We start from the raw sequence: 20,647 nt of genomic DNA, 5'->3' as shown, positions 1-20,647 counted from the left end.
GTGCTTGAAAATAAATTAAGCCAGCTCTTATTACTAATTTATAGCACTGTGTCAAAAAATTCATCTGGAAAGGAAACATCTGGTTATATATTTAGGCACTATATATTATTTAGACACTCATTATTTCTAACACAAATAATAAAATGATTGAAATAGCAAGAGGATAAATATTAGTCAACTTGCTTTCGGTTATTAATCTTGGGTCTTTTATTACCAAGAATCTTCAATAATAAAGTTATCTTGAGGATTTTCACCATATACTCAGAAAGGAAAGATGGAAATCTTTCCTTTCGGATGTGAAGCAAGTCAAGGGGGTGTCCTCCTGCTGCCTCTATGCAAGGAACCCTGGAAGCCCTGGCCAACCAACCGGGCAGGAGAAACAGGATGACTGCCAGTAGGAAAGCTTACTGTTTGTGGATAATGTAGTCAGACATATCAAAACCCATAAAGATCACACACATACACAGACTATATAACTACAGGAAAGTTGCAGGACACAAAATTAACACACAAAAATCAGTAGCATGTCTATATGCTAGCAACAAACTACCTACACAAGAAATCAAGAGAACAATTCCATTTGTTATGGTTGATACATTGCGTCAATCTGGGGAGTCTAGAGGTTTGGCTAAGTGACTCAGCAGGGAGCCAGGGTGCTTACTTTGTATACATCCTGAGCCTGTGGAAGAGGAGGGCATGGAGATTATGTGAGTGCTACACCCCCCTGGGTGGGGGTAGCCTGCTTACAACATCAGGGAGGGAAAGAGGCTGCTTGCCACCGTTCCCCCCTTTTGATCTTCTTGTTTTTGCTGTGTTCTGCTGCCATGAAAGTTTTGCCCTCTGCCATGTGCCACACTGCCTTGGAGCCAGCCAAGTATGGACTGAAACCTCCATAAACTGTAAGCTAAATAAACCTTTCCTTCCTTAACTTTGGGTGTTGGGTATTTTGTCTCAGCAACAAGAGAAAAGTAACCAAGACACTATTTAAAATAACAACTTTAAAATACCAAGCAGCCAGGCACGGTGGTACACACCTATAATCCCAGCACTGGGGAGGCTGAGGCAGGAGGATTGTTGCAAGTTTGAGACCAGCTTGGGCTACAAAGTGAGCTCAAGGCCAGTCTGAACTACACAGCGAGACCCTGCCTCAAAAAGGCAAAAAAAAAAAAAATCCCCAAAACAAAGACAAAAATAAAAGGGCTGGGGATATAGGTCAGCGGTACAAGCGTCTGCCTAGCAAGTGCAAGGTCCTGAGTTTGATTCCTGGTACCCACCAAAAAAAAAGACAAAAATAAAATACTCGGAACAAATTTAACCAAGGAAGAGAAAGACCTGCACACTGAAAGCTACAAAGTATCGATGAAAAAAATTAGAGACAGGCATAAGTGGAAAGACAGGCCATGCTCATGTTCAAGTATGCACTCTGCTCAAAGTTCTGGGAACCAAGCTCAACACCATCGCTATTAAAACTCAAAAGTCATGTTTTAAATATAGAAGTCCAAAAAAAACAATGCTAAAGGTCATATGGAACCACAGATAAACCCTGAACGGCCAAGGCAACAAAATGCGATTCCAAACTAACTACAAAACAGCATGGGACTGCCAAGACACTGGGACACGCTGACCAGCGAAGTAGAAGAAAAGCCCAGAAACAAGCCAGCTGTGTGAGGGCTGACTGACTTCCAGGGAAGGTGCCCAGAATACACAATGGGAAAAAGCACAACCTCCTTGATCAGCCAGCCTGGGAAAACTGGATATCCCATGCAGAAGAGGGAAGCTGGACCCTGGCACCTCACACTTACACAAACATCAACACAAAATGGACTGAAGATTTTAAAATGTAAAACCAGAAACCATTAAGCTATTCTTTATACAAACAAAAGGAAAGAAGAAAACTACACATTGGTTTGGGGAATGATTTTTATGGATTGGACCCTAAAAGCATAGGCAACAAAAATAAAAATAGATAAATGGAATTACATCAACATTAAGAAGCCCTGCACAGCAAAGGAAAGAATCAGCAGAATGCAGAGACGACATACAGAATGGGAGAAAATATCTACAATACACATATCTGACCAGGGGTTAGTACCACAATATATAAGGAGCTCCAAAAAGTCCACAGCAGGAAAACAATCTGATTTAGAAATGGACAACAGATCTAGACATTTCTTAAAAGAAGACATAACACAAATGGCTAAAAGGTGTATGAAAAAATGATTCATGAGACCGGTCATCAGAGAACTGCAACTGAGAACCCGCGCGCTGTCGCCTCAGCTCAGTAAGAACGTGGCTCTCACAAGACAAGAGGGCAGCGCGGGCAAGACCGGAGAAAGGACTGTCTTCTGCACTGCAGGGTGTGGCGTCTTCACAGAGCCCTGACAGGGGAGTGGAGGTTCCTTGAAAACCCGAACCTACAGTTACCGCGGGCTCCGCAGCCTCAGGAAAGGACAGCGGCGTCACAGTGCAGGGACACCAGCTGCGCTACTGCAGCTCCATCCATGACAGCCCAGGCCTCCACTGACTGAGGTGGGATAAAGGAAATGTGGTGCGGGGACACAGTGGACCCCTACTTGGCCAGCAAGAGGGCAAACTCCTGTCACCTGCAATAGCAGGGATGGAGCTGCAGATCTACGTCAAGTGAGACGAACAGCTCACTCAGATGTGGTCTCCTGGAGCTGGAGGGCGGAGTCGGGGTGACCGGGGCTGGGTAGAGGCTGCAATGGAGGAAAAGGGGCCCGAGCGGCACGAGGTGACAGACAGAAGTCCGGTGTGCTACTGCACGGCACGCACCACACACTGAGACAGCCAGAGGGAAGGACCGGAAAGCTTTTACCCTAAAGAAACCATCAGTATTTGAGGAGATGGATGTTGACTTGATCAAAATATCACACAGCACCCCGTGACTATGGGCAATGTTAGATTTTTATGTATCAATTAAACTAAATTTAATTTATTTTAAAGAGAGTACAAAATAATAAACATTAAAAACAATGCAGAATTTCACTGAACAAGATGATAGGGATTCAACAATGGCTGTTATATTGCATATTGTTGTCTTCAAATTAGTTGTTCAGATTACCAGATATCAGCCTGCAAAATTGGTCAAAACATTAAAAAGAAGGAAAAAAAGTTTATGCATTAACTGTTCCTTTCAATAAGTACAATTATCCCAGCTATCCTGTGACTATACATATATATTTTTTCCCTTCTTCCTTTCTTTCTTTTCTCCTTTCCCTCATCCCAGTTGTTCTTTCCCTTTGAGCAGAAGCAGAGTACAGTGGTGGTTATAGATCTGAGGGTGTGGGAATAATGGGGAGTCTGTAGTCAAAAGGCACAAAATCTGTGACAGGAGGACAGGGTTTTGTTTTGTTTGCTTTTGGTTTTGTTCTTTTGAAAGAAGGTCTCACTACACAGTTCAGGCTGGCATTGCACTCAAAGGCCAAGGCTGGCCTTGAACTCACAGTGATCCTCCTGCCTCAGCCTCCCAAGTGCTAGGATTAGAGGCATGTGCCACCACACCTGGCTGCTTCTGTTTTTGAGACCAATTGCATAGGGAATAGAGTAAATCACAATATCATTTTGACCCCTTAAATATATATAGATTGTCTTTTTTACAATAAAAATTTTTCTAAATGATTAAAAAACACCCATATTCTTACCAAGTGATTTCAATTCAAAGTTATTTTTCTATAAACATATTCACATTGACATTCAAAGAAGGGAAAAAATAATCTCTGATTTAAAATAAAAGAAAACTACGTTGCTTACCACAAATAAGACTCAGACCCTTGGTTCTGCCCTTAACTGAGGTTGCCAGAGGATGAAGGATAAAACATTACAACTTATAATCAAGAGAAGCCTCTAACGGCTGTAACTTCCATAAACTGTTAACAAAAATACTACCAGGATCTGGTAAAATTCCCAAGAGCATCCCAAATATAAATTGTGAAAATTACAGTACACATCTACATAAAAATCCCTCATTTACACATCTAAAGTAAGACTGGCCATCACATCCCAAGTTGTAGAAGGCTTAAATATCTACACAAACTAAGGGCCATACATCAAATTCTGCTCAGAACCATAAGGGAACGTATCTAAATGAAGAAAGAACAATCGGACACAAAAAAGCTGTTCTTGATAGGTTTGTGTTTCATGGAAAAAGTTTTAAATAATTTCATTCAAAAAGCTAAGTAGGGGAAAAGCAGCAGATGTTTTAGGGTTCAGAAATTAAATTAGGAATATGGTTTTATTTCAGGCAAAATAAAATCTCAGGGACTAAGTCCTCAGAAATTAAAACTGCCATCAGTCTCAAATAAACACTTGTGTCTATGATCCAAATACACTTCAGAATCTTTTTTCAGTAAACCTTGAAAATATCTGCCATCTTGTCAAAGAAAGGGCAGACTATGAGAATTAAATAATGATGTGTACAACCAACTAGACGGAGGAACTGAAAAGCACTCCCTGTAAAGTGTGTACAAAGCTCTGAGTACTTTTTGAAATTAAAGTTCACAAGATTATTTACCCATTGTTTTCATTATATAGAAGTCTATCAACCCTCTTCAATTCAAAATGTGATGCCCCATAACCAGAAACGATGCCACTGCACCGCCGTTGAGTTACCATTTCAATTTTACATTAATAGAAAATGTCCTTACCGGTGCTGGGGATTTAGCTCAGCGGCAAAGCGCCTGCCTGGCAAGTGCAAGGTCGTGAGTTCGGTTCCCGGTGCCGGAGAAAAACAAAAACAAAACAAAAAAAACAAAAAAAAAAACAAAAAACAAAAAAATGTCCTTACCTCCATTTTAGCATTGGTCCACCGAGGCACTTCTACGACCATATGAAGCAAATTCTGCGGTCAAACAAAGAGAGAGAAAACATAAACAAGTTTGCCTATCATTTATTTATTCACTTGGGATTCGAGAACCTTATGCTAAGTAAAAATCAGCGCAGTCGTTAGAAGTATACTTTGAGGATTTCTTTTCCCATTAAGACATGGTTGGTGTCTATACCATATCTCTACCTCTCCTTAAATTTCTTCTAAAAAGTAAAGAATTTGCCTGAAACACAGGAGAACTGAAGCCAGCCTGTCACCTGACCACAGCTGTCTAGTGTGTCACAGGTCACTTCAGGGGTGGGGCAGGGAACATGGGGTTTGTTTTTGTCTTTTTGAGACAGGGTTTCACTCTACAGTTCAGGCTGGCCTTGAACTCACTTAGTAGCTCAGGCTAGTCTTGAACTCTCAATGATCCTCCTGCCTCAGCCTCCTGAGTGCTGGGAGGGAAATGTGTTTTGATGTTCATTTCCCATATGACAGAGGGAGGAGGGACTGGGTCCCTTCGGCAAGCATCTGTCTCGTTTTTCCATGGAGAAAAGGAACACCTCTGTCCTACTCCCCACAAGGTTGCTAAGATCTACCAAAGAACCTAAAGGAAAATGCTCAGAAAATTATGAAGTGAAATATTCTGAAAATTATTAAAAAAGTGGCATCCAAGTTGCAATGAGAACATGAGGTGAAGGCTGTCACTACAGGAAGGCACGAAGGTCATGCACAGCAGGGTAAGTCTTTCCACTTTTAGTTGGCAAAGCTGTGGACGCCAGGTTCCCCCTAGGTGCAAAGGGGCCCTGGTCCTCTCTCTCATGTCTAAATGTTGTGGAAAGCTCTCCTCAAAGGAGATTCCAGGTCAATGGTAAACAAAAATAATTTCACACAGACTGTCTTAGAAAAAGAAGGCCTCCGGCTGAGAGACAGCTCGCCCCGCACAGTGGCATCAGTAACGAACCTTCTCACAGAGAAGCAATGATTGGAAGTTGCTACTCCGAGCATGGCCCGGGCTGAGGGCCAAGCTGTACAACACCTGCTGCCGGACCCCTTGTGACAGGCACCTATCTGTCCATTGCATCTCATAATCGAAAAATTGCAATCTGATTTACACTTCACTAACTATGCATTTTGCTATATTTTATAAAATGGTATCAGTTCACAGGAGGTAGAAATAAACCTGAGACCACAGTGTTAAGTGAAATAACTTGGACACATAAGCTTAAATATCACAGTGGTTTCTCTCACATGAGAAATCCAAATTATAAAGAGCAAAACATGAGACGCATAATAGGAAGCAGGAGATAGTTCTTTCTCAGAGGGTAAGGGGACCAAGAGATGGGGGGCCGGGCAGAAGAGGGGAAGGGATGAGAAAAGGGATGAAGATTGGTTACGTACACGGGCCAACCCCACAAGGAATGTAAGCCTTATGTACTGCACACATGTACTAATGAAAGAAAAGAACCAAAAAGTAAGTCCTCCTCTGTGGATTATTTGAGAAATAATTTACTTACTTCAATCATGCCACCCATCAAAACCTCCTTGGAACCTTTACCCAATTAGAAATAAAAGATTACTGGAGGCCCTCCACCCACCCGCTGAATTCAACTCGTCCAGGCACGGTTAATTTATAAAAGCTCTCCAGCAGTTTTAATACGCAGCCAGACTTGGCTTCTTGAGCACTGCTAAACACTGTTTTTGCGGATTCTTTGTGAAATGCGAATGTGCTCCTTCAAAGAATGCCACCTGCACAATTACATGTAAATATCCAGCGGCCACACAAGTCACAGTGGTTTTTATTACACTTCTCTAGGTAAAATAAATGTTCCAAATGGCCAGACTGCAAACGCATCAGCGAGAACGAATCCCAGCCGCTGCCCCTTGGAAGTCATCCCCGCCTGGAAAAGCGGCTCGGGCCGGCTGTGGTGACTGTCGTGTCATTTCCTATGCTCTTTACGATGGGCTGCACCTGCTCATGTGCATCTAAAGGTGCTGCTAAAAGAACTGAAGTAAAAGGCACATGTTCACATAATGTATTCAGCCCTGAAAGCCTGGCTACAAGAGAGCAAACGCACGTGGCCTAATATGAGGAGATGACGGACAGGACCATGCGAATGACAACTGTGTCATCGTGCAGTGACTACCAAAGTTCTCCCAGAGCCCTGGATCAGGCCGCAGAACCATAGGTGAGGAACAGGCCTGAGTTTGGGCCCACAGGCCGCGCCCCTCCTCCCACTCCCCTTGCTCACGGCTCGTTTCTCCCCGCTTTCTTCTCTCAGCTCCTCCGTTTGCCCTGTGATTTCTTTACAGCCAGTGTCAGTCTGGCTTTCCCAAGATGAGTGGTAATTATAAACCAACAATGGCCTTCAGGATTTATTTTTTAAAAAATCAAAAAGGCAAAAATAAACACAATCAAATCAGAAAGCCGTGTGTGTGCCAGGAACAGTGACTTCTCCCTTCAGTCCTTTCTCTCTCCTTTTTTTCCCCTTGTATTTTCCTCACAGAAATGAGAGAAATAAGACATATGGAAAGCAACTGCCAAGTTTTATGCATTTGGGAAAAGACAGAAAGAAATCACCCTTCTGCCTCTCCAACTCTTTAAACTTTCAACTAAACACAAACCAGGTCTCCTCTGCCACACACACTGTATTTAAGAATGAAATTTAATTCGATGGTCTGGATTCAGAATAGACTTGTCACACTGCAACAACAGATTCAGATTAACACACTACGATTCATATACAGAGTCCCTAGGAACCATAAAGGCTGGAGCCCCTGTCTGTGCCACTCGACGTTTCACCCAGTAGCTCTCAACCTTCGTGGCTCACTGTGCCACGCAGATCAACCCGGTCCATCCCTGCCGGGCAGAGATTCACAGTCAGAAGATACCGGATGGAGCCAGGAGTCTGAATTTCTAGCAAGCACTGCGGGTGGTGCCAATGTAATGTTTCAAGGACTGTGTGGCAAAGACTCAGGTAAACAGACGAAGGACCACAGCCCAATGTCGTAGGAATTACACAGCCCCCACAGCCATGTGTGGAAGTGGATTCAAAGGCTGCAGTCAAAAGCTTAGTTAGGACAGAGAACACATGGAAATAAGGCTGGAAAGGTGCAGGGCAGAAGGAAAACTGTGTGAACTGAAGGGACCCAGGGCAACTGATGGGAGAGTGCCAACCACGAGTGTGGTCCTGAGTAAGTACAACAGATCTGACAGTCACCGAATTCAATGATATATCTGGAATATACTTCAATGTACAGTTGGCATACAGTTCCCCTTCTCTGCTTCTGAAAAACCACTGAGCCTTGATGGTGAAACACTCGCAAACTATCTGCACAGTTGCAATTTCTAAAAATAGGCAAACTGACCAGTTTTCATAAACACTTCCTTTAGACTATTGACCATGATAAATAATTTGCTATTAACATCTGGGTTCTTGTTCTGATATTCCTAAGCTGTTCACTTAAAAAAAAACGAAATGGCAACAGTACCTAGGACAGTCAAATTCAGAGACAGAGGAAAGAAGTTCCCGGGAGCTCAAGGCCAGGGGGAGTTACAAGGAGATGGGCACAGAGTTCAGTTCTAGGTAATAAAAAGTTCTGGAGACAGATGGAGGTTGCGGCAAAACAGTGTTTAAATATTCAGTGCCATTGAACTGTACACTTAAGAAACGTTAAGGGCTGGGGATGTAGCTCAGCGGCACAAGCACTTGCCTGGCAAGTGCAAGGTCCTGGGTTCGATTCCCAATACCAAAAAAAAAAAAAAAAAAGAAATGTTAAAATGGTGAATTTGATAAAGTGAACATTTTATAAGAAAAAAGATCATGGTACTATCAGGTCTAAATGCCTTAAAGACATTTTAGAGGAAAACCATCAGGACGCACAAGATTGTCTTGCAGGGGGAAGTATTTTGAAGCACTTGACAAATGCGCATGATCATCAAGGGCTTCAACAGACCGTGTGAAAGTGATTCCCCAAAGAAAAGCGTCTAGATATACCTCATCACCATCACTTCTTGCTTTCTTGGTAGGGATGCCTTTTTCCTGTAAGAGAGAATAATGTAGCTGTGATCATCATATTCCACAGTTGAAGACTAACGCACTACATAGCAATAACTCGATCCCTGGTAGATAAAGGTGCCACGACAGAGGCTGCCTGCAACTCTGACTCCACCAAACGCCTGGGGCTCCCAGGGAACACAGCGTCAGGCTGTTTTATAAAATATATGATCAGGAATACTAACGCTCTTTCAAGTACTATATATTTTTCAAGCTTTTATAAAACAAGCAAAGGCTCTGTTCAGTCTTCAAGGAAGGACTGGCAGTTTCCCATGATTATGCTTAAAACAGTCATTTCATTATTGAAATTCGACTCCAGGGAGCAGGGCTAACAAGCCGTGAACATATCGGCCCCCCTCGCGCCTTGAATTCCACGAGGTGTGATGATTATGCTGCCTCCAAGCTTTTCTGAATTCAACCAGACCACCACAGGCTGGGAGAAAAACGATGCCATTCACAGAAGCTTGCCCAATGTGCGTGACATTCACACACCAAAATGACTACTAACGAGAGAAACAAAATAAACAGAAAAATAATCAGCCCGAGTCAGCCCCGAAACTATTGCTTTTCCAAAATTCTATATCCCAAAGCACAAGGTGCAAACATTCCAATCATTACTGGCTAAAAACTAGGGGATCCTACTAACATTGCTACCACGTGTAATAACCTGTGCCCCCAGAATTCACTACCGCCTCCTGTCTCAACTTGTTCTGACCCAGTTTCAATTCTGACCCAAATCCTCTCTGCACTGACAGGGTGTTACGCCCCTGATGTTTTTACTTCTTTGCTCCCTGTTTTTTTTGGTTTTTTTTTTTTTGAGTTACTAGAGATAGATGTCAGGGTTCTCACACTAAGCACCATCCCCAGCACCTTCCTCACTGTGAGACAGGCCTCTGTCAGTCAGTAGGTTGCCCAGGCTGTGCTTGAACTTTCAATCCTCCTGCCTCAGCCTCCTAGGTTAGCAGAACTACAGGCATGCACCACTATGCCTGGCTACAGTGACATGTCTCTATCTCACTCTTTCTTCCACCTCTGCACCCATCTATTACACGACTCTCAAAAACACAGCGTGATTCCTGTGACAGTTTGGAGGCACACAGCCCTTTTCATGACACCCCTGAAATAGCCCGCCAGTCCCTCTGCCCCACAGTTCTCCTCATAGTACTTAGCAGCTCGGACTGACTGCTTGTAAGCTTGTCTGTCTCCTCCTACTGCGTGAATGAGGTCTGTCTGAACCACCACTGCACACCCAGGGCCTGCAATCCTGTCTCGCTCATCACAAGCATGAGAGGATTATTTACCGAATGAATAAACAGTAAGTAAACAAATGCATGCACGTGTTGGGCAATTGAGAGATGGGAGACCATGAGGTCTGATGGTTCACTGACCAAAACAAAAGAAAACGAAACTCAAAGAGAGACACACAGTAGTCCTGAGCTACTTCTGTCCTCCCTGGCTCTTTGTCTCTCCAGATTCGAGGACCCACATCCTAGAGCAGACACTTAATGAACAAGAGAATAAAGGCCGCAACCTCTGGAGGCCAAGCCCTGCATATAACACCACCGGACAGCGTAGATGTGTGACCATACTCACAACGGCACGCACAGAGGTTACAGAAGGACTGAGGTAACGCATGCCGAGGACCAAGTGCAGTGCCCAGGCAGCCACCACAAGTACTCGGTACATCCTAACTCTTCCCACTGTGGTGAGTACTGGAGAGCTGGCACTCTGCCCTCAGCTGCATCGGCAGTGGTCACCTTGGATGGTAAGGACGTGAGTTCCAGCCTCCTGGTGATCATGAATGTCTGCTACCAAACACATCATCACACCGACTGATCAGGAGAGGCCACAAAGCTCCCAATGCTTCTGGGATCCTCTCAGTTCTGCCAACAACAGTGGCTCTCCTGCTCCGCTTGGTGACAACCATTACAGCCTTATAGCTGTTGAGTGACTCATAAGACTGGTGCACTGATGACTGATTGCACACACACACTCTAGGAGACAGTTACACAAACACGGCTGTTCTCAGCCTGGTTTTGCTAGCACTGGCTGCACGGTGGGGAGGGAACGTCAGCGCTATGGGCTTGGAACCACCAGCTGTGTGACATTAGACAAGTCGGTCAGATGCCTGCACCCTGCACATCCCTGGAGGTAACAAGAGTCACTTAAAGGATTAAATAACCCATGTTCACATGGTGCCTGGCAAACAGCAATAACATGCAAATGTTCGCTATGACATCGTTATTAAAAATAAGCCTGTACTCATCCTAAATGACGACCCTTTCATCTCCTACCTATTTGTAAGCCTAGGGGACCACCGGCACCCCTTTCTCCCGCGTCCTCCCGAAGAATTCTATCAACTCCAAGTTCTCCTCCTGACTTCCAATCACGTTCTTTCCTTTCAAGGTGCTTCCAAAATATCATTTTATGGTCATATTAGAAATGCTCATTTTCACCTTCAAAACAAGTTAAAATAGTACCTTTTCAGCATCGACCTTGAGAGGGATGTCATGGAAGGGGGAAATGTAGTGACCAGCTGCATTCTCTGCAAAGAAGAAAACAAGAAGTGGGATTAAAGCCAAAGATACCGTATTCTTTATAAAATCCCCATCCACTTTTAAATTTACCCATTTTTTTAAGGCTAACTTTTAATGCCCAGTTTAAAGTTTAATTCAACTTTTAAAACTTACCCCTATCTGAGGACCAAAGAGAAAATATATAGCAACTAAAGCACTGGGTTGCTGAAATCATGTAATCCTTGTGGCTCAAAACACCCAAAGCAGAAAATGTGTAAGTTTGGGAAAATCTCACTTTTTAAAAAAGACTCATTACTAAGTGAATTGGACTGAAACTAATGTTAATTTTGCTAGAGACACCTAACAATAGAATTCCCAATTTCCTCCTATAACCCATAGGCAGGAAAGGTCCACTGGTCCCACTGCATTAAAATGAATGATCATTTGCTTCTGCACAATGTGGTAAGGATGCCAATGTTACGGAAAGTGCACAATAAAAACAAAGCTCAGTAAAGAAACTATCTTACCTTAGATGTTACATACTGAAATATGTATTTCAAGTAATTTTAAGAGCATATAATTACTGAAATAGATGCAACGACTCAACATGCACTTTTCCTGGAATACGTCTGTTTCTAAAAACTGGGCTTAATATGGCCATATAAATATTCAGTCCATAGCTTCCTAAGTCAGGGTATGTCTGTCCTACTCATTTTTAAATTTAGGCTTTAAAAATCTTTTAACAAAGTAAAACAGGGACTGGCTGACATTCTATCTGCAAAGAGCACAGCCAGTACCAAGTTCCTGGTTTCTAAATTCTCCAGAATCTACCATTCTCCAGTAAAGGAAACTGAGGCACTTGGGGGAAGGGGCTGATTCACCCACCAGGGCAGAGAATATACAAAATGAGCCTGGGCCATCTCTCAGGGTGAGAAATCAACCCAGCGGTACAGCTTGCCCTGCAATGCGAGGCCCCTAGTTCATGCCCAACATGGAAAAAAAATGGAGAACCATACACAATGGTGTGGACCCTGTAGTCCCAGCTACTCAGGATGCTGAGGCAGGATTGCCTGAGCCCAGGAGCTCAAGGCCAGCAGGGCAACAGAGCAATACTTTGTTTTAAGACAAGAATACAGAGTCAACCAAGTATTCAAAAAACAAAAGGTTAAAGTGTTAAAGGGAAATGTGAGCCCCAAATGCCAAAGGCACAACAATGTGAGCAATAAAATAATGGAGTATTGAATTAAGGCCCCTAAGTATAAAACAAATACCTAAAACCCACTCTCATTAAGTAAGTAAATGGGTGAGGGAGAAGAAACAGGTCCAAGACTAAGAAATAGTAACAGCCTGGAGCAGACTGAGGAGCCAGGACGAGTGGCCCTGGGGTCCTGTACCCGACCCTGGGCTGGAAACTGTGTTAGTGGAGAAACAAGGAATGTCTCAGGAAAGCCAGGGTGCACTAAGAGCACATCCCTGGGCTGATTTCTCGCCCTTCGAATGCACGGTGGTAATGGAAGACGCTATCAGGAGGGACCCTGGCCAAGGGGTCGCCGCACTTCCACACCATTTGCAACTTTTCCAAATCTAAACTTATTCCCCAAAAAAGTTTAGTGAACAGCAACAACAGCAATTAAAAAAAAAAAAAAAGCCCTGCCTTCAGCCCAATAAAAACAGAAGTGTGAGACTTCACAGTGGCTCCTACTGCAGCGAAAGGTCCCTCCCGCTCTACACTGTGCAGACTTAGCACTCAGCACTGGATGAAATTCAGAAGGAAGAGCCTGAGTCGTCGTGCAGGGCACCACATTTGCTCCTGGAAAAGCGGCCTGCACTTTGCAGACATTCGACGGACATTTCCCTGGCAAACATAACTTTTACTAAATATTATTCCCCATTACTACTTCACTCTTTTCCTTCCAAACCGCTACTTTTCCTCTTCCCTCCTGAAAGCCACAGAGCACAGTGTGGGATCAAACTCGAGAAAGAGCACGCAGATGGCCAAGTATTTAATACTCTTGCTTGGACCCACACCACTTCCTCATCCATGAAAAGGATGCACCAAACACATAGACAGAACCTTCCTGCATGCATTCTGTATCAAGTTGCAAGTTATCTGCTTGATTCTCAGTTATCTGTGGGCAGCACAAGAAAAAAAGAAACAGCCAGGCGTGGTGGCGCAGCTGAGGCAGGAGGATCACTGTGAGTTTGAGGTTAGCCTGAACTGCATAGTGAAGTCCTATCTCAGAAAGAAAGAAGGAAGGCAGGGAGGAAGGGAGGAAAGAAGGAAAGAAGAAAAGAGAAAGAAAAAGAAAAGGAGAAAGAAAGAAAGACATTTTGTTCACTCGCAGGACCACTATAAATGAGTGAATGGTCAGTATTTGCTGATTTAGGTAACTGTACATACTAGAAGGTATTTGGATCATGAAACAATATTCCTGAAGGAGCAAAGCATAATGAAGAAACAAAGACTAAAAGCAGGTATTTCTGGAAAAAAATAAATTTGGCTTTAGATCTCAAAATGGTAATGTTATTGTCAGTAATATACATACAAATGTGCCCAGGAGCAAGGAGTACAGGACTCATTACTGAATTTCTCAGGAGCTTCATTTTCACAATGGCTTCTTCCATTAAGCAACATCCACTCACAAAGCATTTTGTCCGTAAAACTCAAAGTACCAGACTCTGGGGTATGAAAGTGCTGGAAAAGGATTCGTGTCCATAGCTAAGACAAAGCATGCAGTACCTCACACTATCACTTGTCACCTGGTTGCCCGGGAAGGGGACCAGGTCCCACCCGGGTGTCCTTGTGCACACACATGGTCATGCCCAGGGGCACATGCAAGGATGAGAAGTATGACAAGTCCTCAGGGTCGGAGCTGTTACTATGCCACCCTGTGACCCTGGCACGGTGTTCCGCGTCTCTGAGGGTAGAGATCCTGACCCTCTCTAAAGGACAGGCGGATGGGGCTCATGCGGACGGCCACAGGCAGACAGTGTGGCAACCAAGCCTCTTCCTACAGATGATGGCGTGGGTCAGCCCCTTCCAGGGCCAAAGAGGAAATGAGTGAACTGTTACTACCTGAAGCTCAGCTTGTTGTTCCTTCACAGTTGACAACGAGCTGTTGTCCACTTACTTTCTAAAATGTCTATTCTCTTCTTGTTATAACAAAACAAGGCACCTCTGGGGTTAAAAACACACAAGTCCCAGCTCTCTCCAACCCAGTCCTGGGGCAATCACTTCCTTCTCTTTAAAGCATTGGAGCGTGTCCTGATTCTCTGCAGCGCTCTAAATAATGTATTACTTTATGCATCACTTCTCGAGAAATTATTTATGGATTCCAGTTCTCAGAGATCAGAAGTCAGTTCATCTCACCCCAAGCTACAGCCCTTCAGTTCCCGACTGGCTAATTTTAACACTGCGATCCCACGTGCTACCACCACACAGCACTTCCCACCTCCACGAGGCTGCCTTTTGCTTTCTCCCTTTCTTTTCCCTGATATTTTCTCCTCTGAACTTTATTTCTCTCACTTCTGGGCCGACAAGACGTTCTTCAATCACTGAGTGTTCTATACTTTTCCACTGGCATACTTCTTAGATCTCCCCTTTATCCCTCTGATAATTCCCTCTCCACTTTATCTGTCCTTTCCTTCTGAAACCGGTACTAGTCATTTGCTGAACATCCCAGAATCTCCACATCTGTGCTTTACCTGTTTCTGGTAGATTTCTTTACTTCCACTTTTATTTAGCTGCACTAGTTTCTTAGGGCTACTGTAACAATTACCACAAATGTTGTGGCTGAATACAATTCAGCCCACTCTAGTTTTTATTGAGGTGTTTTGTTTTTTTTTTATAACAATCACATTTTAATTCCCAAGAACTCTTATTGCTATTTCTTCACAGCTTCCTCTTCTTTTTTCCTGGATAAAATAGATACATTTTAAAATCTCGGCTGACATCTCTCGACTTTTTTAAAATTCAAGTTCTCTGCTTTCTCCTTTTCCTATTTAATTTGTAAGTTTTCCTTAAATTATTTCATTGAGTAAATATTTACTCAACACATACACTACACCAGGCTCTGCCCTATGCAGCAGGAATACAAATTCTAATCTCCCGTAACGTACACTTGTGTCGGGGGTAGAAGCAATGAATATGCATATCACTGGCAGGTATGATGAGCATATAAAGCAAAACCAAGCAAGGCGAGCTGAGTGACAGTGAAAGTTGCCAAGTTAAGAGTGGTAGGGAAGAGCTCTCCAATGGCTGCGGTTCAGCGACACCTAAAGGTTGAAAGGAACTCCAAGGAGAAGCCCTGCAGACTTAGAAACCACAGAGGCTCAGGACATAACAAGCAGGGTGAGTCTCAGCAGACCAGGAGACCTGGACAGTAGGGAATGAGGAATCCAAGAGAAGACGTCAGGGCATGAAATCAAGGAAAGTGCCATTAAATCCCGCAGGCCGTGCATGCCAAGGTAAGAGCTGCACATTTATCTCGAGTGAAGCAGAAAGCTGCTGGTCCTCTGAGCATAGCCCAGACACGCGTGAAGGGCTCAGCATGATGGCCGCATGAAAGGGGACAAGGGTGAAGAATCAGTAGGAGGCTGCTGTAATTAACCCAGCAAAGAAGACTGCCGGTGAGCACAGTAAAGTGGCACGGGGAGCAGAGAGGAGGAACGGCATTCTGGGTACCTTTCCAAAGGATGTGTAATATTTTTTTTGCCCCGGAAGTGTGATATTACAGCTATGCAAGAGGATTAAATTCTGGCTCTGGGACACAGTCCCCAGTGCGTGTAACTCAGAGAACAGGGTGACTTGGCTCACTGTTTCTGTCCATGGTGCCGGCGCCAAAACAGAAATACCATGCGGAGGGGCCTGGCGGAGGACAGCGGCTCGCCCCATGGCCGCAGGAAGCAGAGGGAGGGAGGAGGAACCAGGGACATGACCGCACCTCCCAGGTCACACCCCAGTGACCCGTCTCCTCAGACCAGGCCCTGCACTGAACAGCATGGTCAGCCACAGACGCATGAGTCAGTGAATCTACTGATGACAGTGCCGGTCCCAAACCCAGTCACCCTCCAGGACTCCACCTGTAAACACAAGGCTTTGGGGAGCCATTTTAGATTTAAATGACAACAGGCTCCGTTCTGAAGGGTATGGTGACTACAGTTAATAATAATGATGTATCACATATTACAAAATACCTAGAAGGTATTTGAATGTTCTCACTGCAAAGAAACTGTAAATGTTTGAGGTGATGAATGTGCTAATTACCCTAACTTAATCAGGACAGAAACAACCTCTCCAGGGGCTGGAGAAGTGGGTCTCTGTTTTATATGCATGAATCTGGAGATGCCTCTTAGTTAAGTAGAAATGGAGCAGCAAGCTGGACCTGTGAACGTCAAGGTCAAGAAGAGAGTGAGGCTAACTGTGCACACCTGGGAAACCCAGCTGGTACCCGAAGTGAGGAGCTTAAGGAACCACCTACAGCAACAGCACTGACCAGCAAACTCGGGTCAGTGGACCCATCCAGCCCGTGTCCTGCTGTCACTTCTGTAAACAAAGCCTTGTGTGACGGTTTACACTTACCGCCCATAGCTGGGTGCTAAGAGGCAGCGCTCAGCGGTGGTGACAGAGACTTCATGGTTTGCAAAACCTACACTACATCCTAGCTGGTCCCTTTGTAAGAAGGTGCACCGAGCCCTGTCCCAGAGACAGTAGAGAAGGGGGCCGAGAACGACAGGGGCATTTCCACACTTAAAGAGTTCCGTGCCCGAGAGGGTCCCCATGAAAATAAGCGAACCCAGAGAAATGTTGGTCCAGAGGCAAAGAGGAGGAAAACAAGGGTTTCAAAGAAGAAGGTGATGGGCTGTGGGGGGCCCTGCTCCAGGGCTGCCCACCTGTCCTACTTCTCTCCAACACTTCCTAAGTTTGCAGGAGGACCCAGCGCACCCCGTGCCTCCTCCTGAGTGACACCATCCCGAGGCACCCATGGAAGCAGGGACTCCACCTGCCCACTCCCTCCTCACCGCACTTCCCTCCTGTAAAAAATCTTTCATAAAATATTTTGAAATCTCCAGCTCTGATGTCTCCTACTTTTGATGTTTCCAGATCACCCTTTCTCACACTCACCTACTATGACCTTACTGGAGTATTTATTAGGAGACAGGTGAGACAAACAGTTGTAGTGGACGTGTCTCTCTGTCTCGGTACTTCCCTACTGTCAAAAATCACAAGGCATCCGATGAGCCCCAGCTGCACGCACAAGGCATTGCCAAAGTCAAAACTTCCCTTCCAATTGGTCCCCAATCGGATTTTATGCAGTCGTTTTGTAAGTTATCTATCAGTTCTTTCTCTCATGCGGCTGAAAATTTATTATCTGCAACAGCAAGTGAGAAAATTGAATGCAGCATGAAACCTGTACCTGATAGTATGTTTATATGCTAAACAGTTACACTTAAACCAAGAGTCAATACACTATTACAAACTATCACTAAAGCCCTTTACGTGTGTTTATGTGTTTACTGGTTAAAAATGAGTAAAGCTAGCTTTGTTTGATGCTTCTGATAAAATTAAGAAATTTAAAGAAGTCTAAAAATCAGCTCCAATACACATCTATCCTTTTCTATACAGACCATAACATTTCTGTTTCACAGCACTTCTTTTAGAAAACTAGGTGGCCGTTTCAAGGACTAAATCTCCAATCTAGTCCTTCTATGTTCCACGATAGTCATCTTTTTTTTTTTTTTTTTTTTTTTTTTCACGATAGTCATCTTGTCCTCACATATTGACTCAAGTTCTTCAATACGGGCCAACTTAAAAATAACCACGCTACCGGAACTTATTCACAGGAAGTTTTAGTAAGTTCAAATGTATTCAGTGGCCTATTTCACCTACTATTCAAATGATGTACTAAAAAAACCCCAATAATTTCATCATAAGCAAACTGAAGAACTGTATGATTCATTCTCGTTCCAAGTAAAAGAACCTGAATCATCCACAGCCCTGGTTTTGTAAGTCAGTCATCTACATCTACCCTACAGTAGCAAAAATACAAATTATGGAAAGCATGGCTTTTCCCTATCCTTTAAGAGAAATTTAAAATCTAAAACAAGGAACTTTCAAGTTATTAATGCAACAAAACAAACAAAAATAGCCAAGATATCCAAGGAACACTGATGTGCAGGGCTAGGTCTCTGGTCCCCTCTGGATAGGTCTAATTTCCTTCTTCTGGCTTTACAGTTAATTCAAAGACTGCAGTACCCACTAAAGTTCTGGGGCCTAGGAGTTAATTAATTAAGGCACTTAAAAACATTCAATTTTAAACACATTCCATTAATTTTACCTTTCAACGAGTTAAATAAGAGTTTGTCTAATGATTTACAGTCAAAAGGTAAAAAGAAAAAAGGTTCACTTAATATCCACACGGCAGAAATCACCCCACGCACTGCTTCCCAAGCTGACATCCACAAATCTCCTCCGTCCAGTTTCACTGAGGTGTCAATAGTGTCCTGAGAAATGGGGATGGTTCAAAGATTTGAGACAAGTTCATTCACATTAGAACTTTCCAGAACTTTAACGTACACACCATTATTCTCCAAGAAGGCAATACACCGAGACATGATCTAATTGGTCAAATGGTAAACGCTTTGAAAACGGAATACTGTCCCACAGGAGGCCGTGTCCAACTATTCATCACTTGGGAAATGATTCTCAATGCATGGTTTAATACAACCAGATCCAGAGGGCCAATATGATAGGTGCCAGGAAGCAGGGTATGAACAGGGCCAGGCAGTACCCACAGGGCCACTAAATCATCCTGAAATACTTCCTACGAAGTTTAGCACCAATTTAAAAAATAATAATTATTATTAAATAGGCCTGATAGCATACACCCATAATACCAGGACTGTAGCAGGCTATGGCAGGAGAATCTAGGCCATTTAGCGACTGAACCAGACCCTGCTTTAACAGAAAGAAAGGGCTGGAGATGTAGCTCAATGCAAAGGCCCTGGGTTCAACCCCTAGTACCACCAAAAAAAAAAAAAAAAAAAATCATTCATTCATATTCTTAATGGCAGTAAAGAGAAACCACAGACAGATGTGAGGCTCAAACTATTGTCTCACACTACCCGGTGTCTCAGACTTGGGATACTTTTGGACATGAGGGAAAGGCTTCCACTTTAGGAAGGATAAATAACAACTTCACCCCAGTGGAGCTATCCATGCTTTCCAGGGTGACAGAATCACAGGCTCGGGCTGCACCAGGACACCTGGCACTGTGCAGCAACTGGGGAGGCCTGACTTCTCCAAGCTGACGTTAGTACCTGTGCTAGCCAACCAGTACACAGCTGTAATTCAGACACATGTACCATGGTTAGAGATCACGTTGGGTAGCAGCATTGCCTCCCCTTAAACACTTATCATCCCCGTGCGCCGGGAACCACCGAACTCTCCTCCACTGGTTACTGTGAACATTTCTGGCTAAAGCCATCTGACATGGACCCCGGGGTCACTTCATCCCACCAGTCCTGCTGGTAATATAGCCCTGCTGTCTGTGGTTGGATCAGGAACCATCTAACCCACACCCATTCCCTTTCTCCCCACCTACCCCTGTACCTAGGAACCTCTCTCCCTCTTCTTTCTGCTGGAGGGAGGAGGAAAACTAACTTATAGCATTCTAGTGACAGAAGAACCAGGAGTGTGAAGCACATGTGTAGCTAAAGAAATAAGCAACAGCTTGAGACCAAGAGGCTCAGGACTGCCCCTTGGACGCCTTGCCCCAGGAGAGACTGTCCTTGAGGCTCTGTCAAGGTCATAGCTTTAAAACCAGTCCCGGAAGTGCAGTAACCACCTGCCCAAGGTCAGGGTTTGGGCCCATCCAGTCCAAGGCTGGGCCAAGCGCTGTGCGCTGGGATCCTCTAGGCTGTTTGTTGTTTCTCAGTTCACCTTACGTTGATAATACTGATATAACCGGTAGTTAGTGACACTGAGATAAGAATCGCTGGAGGGCAGGGCTATAAACAAATAATAGCCTCACCCCATGGAGCACTAGGGTACTGATCACCTCTTCTTATTAACCACCTTTTGCATCCATCCCTGGACTCGCTGCAGGCCTGAGAGATTCGTTGGCCACGTCACATGGTGGACAGGGTTTTTTTGTTTGTTTGTTTGTTTGCTTTCTCTGAAAAAAACTCAACTACTTGATCGTTTCCAGGCCAGCGTAGCCTGCTCCCTGGGACCCCTACGCGGCGAC

The 20,647-nt window shown here is 44.2% G+C and overlaps 1 protein-coding gene across 1 annotated transcript in view; it reads right to left on the bottom strand.

The window, feature by feature from the left end:
* Positions 1-20,647, bottom strand: part of Ppa2 (pyrophosphatase (inorganic) 2) — a gene marked incomplete at its 5' end in the record, with an annotated part of 66,275 nt that overhangs the window by 44,414 nt on the left and 1,214 nt on the right. The window contains 3 exons of the mRNA XM_005406284.1: positions 4,805-4,858; positions 8,824-8,868; positions 11,364-11,428. Coding sequence (XP_005406341.1) covers positions 4,805-4,858; positions 8,824-8,868; positions 11,364-11,428 — 164 coding nt within the window. The remainder of the gene's footprint in view (positions 1-4,804; positions 4,859-8,823; positions 8,869-11,363; positions 11,429-20,647) is intronic.

The sequence above is a fragment of the Chinchilla lanigera genome, unplaced genomic scaffold, assembly GCF_000276665.1.
Source record: "Chinchilla lanigera isolate Chin_1 unplaced genomic scaffold, ChiLan1.0 scaffold00095, whole genome shotgun sequence".
NCBI lineage: Eukaryota > Metazoa > Chordata > Mammalia > Rodentia > Chinchillidae > Chinchilla > Chinchilla lanigera.
Note: the sequence above shows the minus strand (reverse complement) of the source record. Positions and strands in the feature narration are given on the sequence as shown.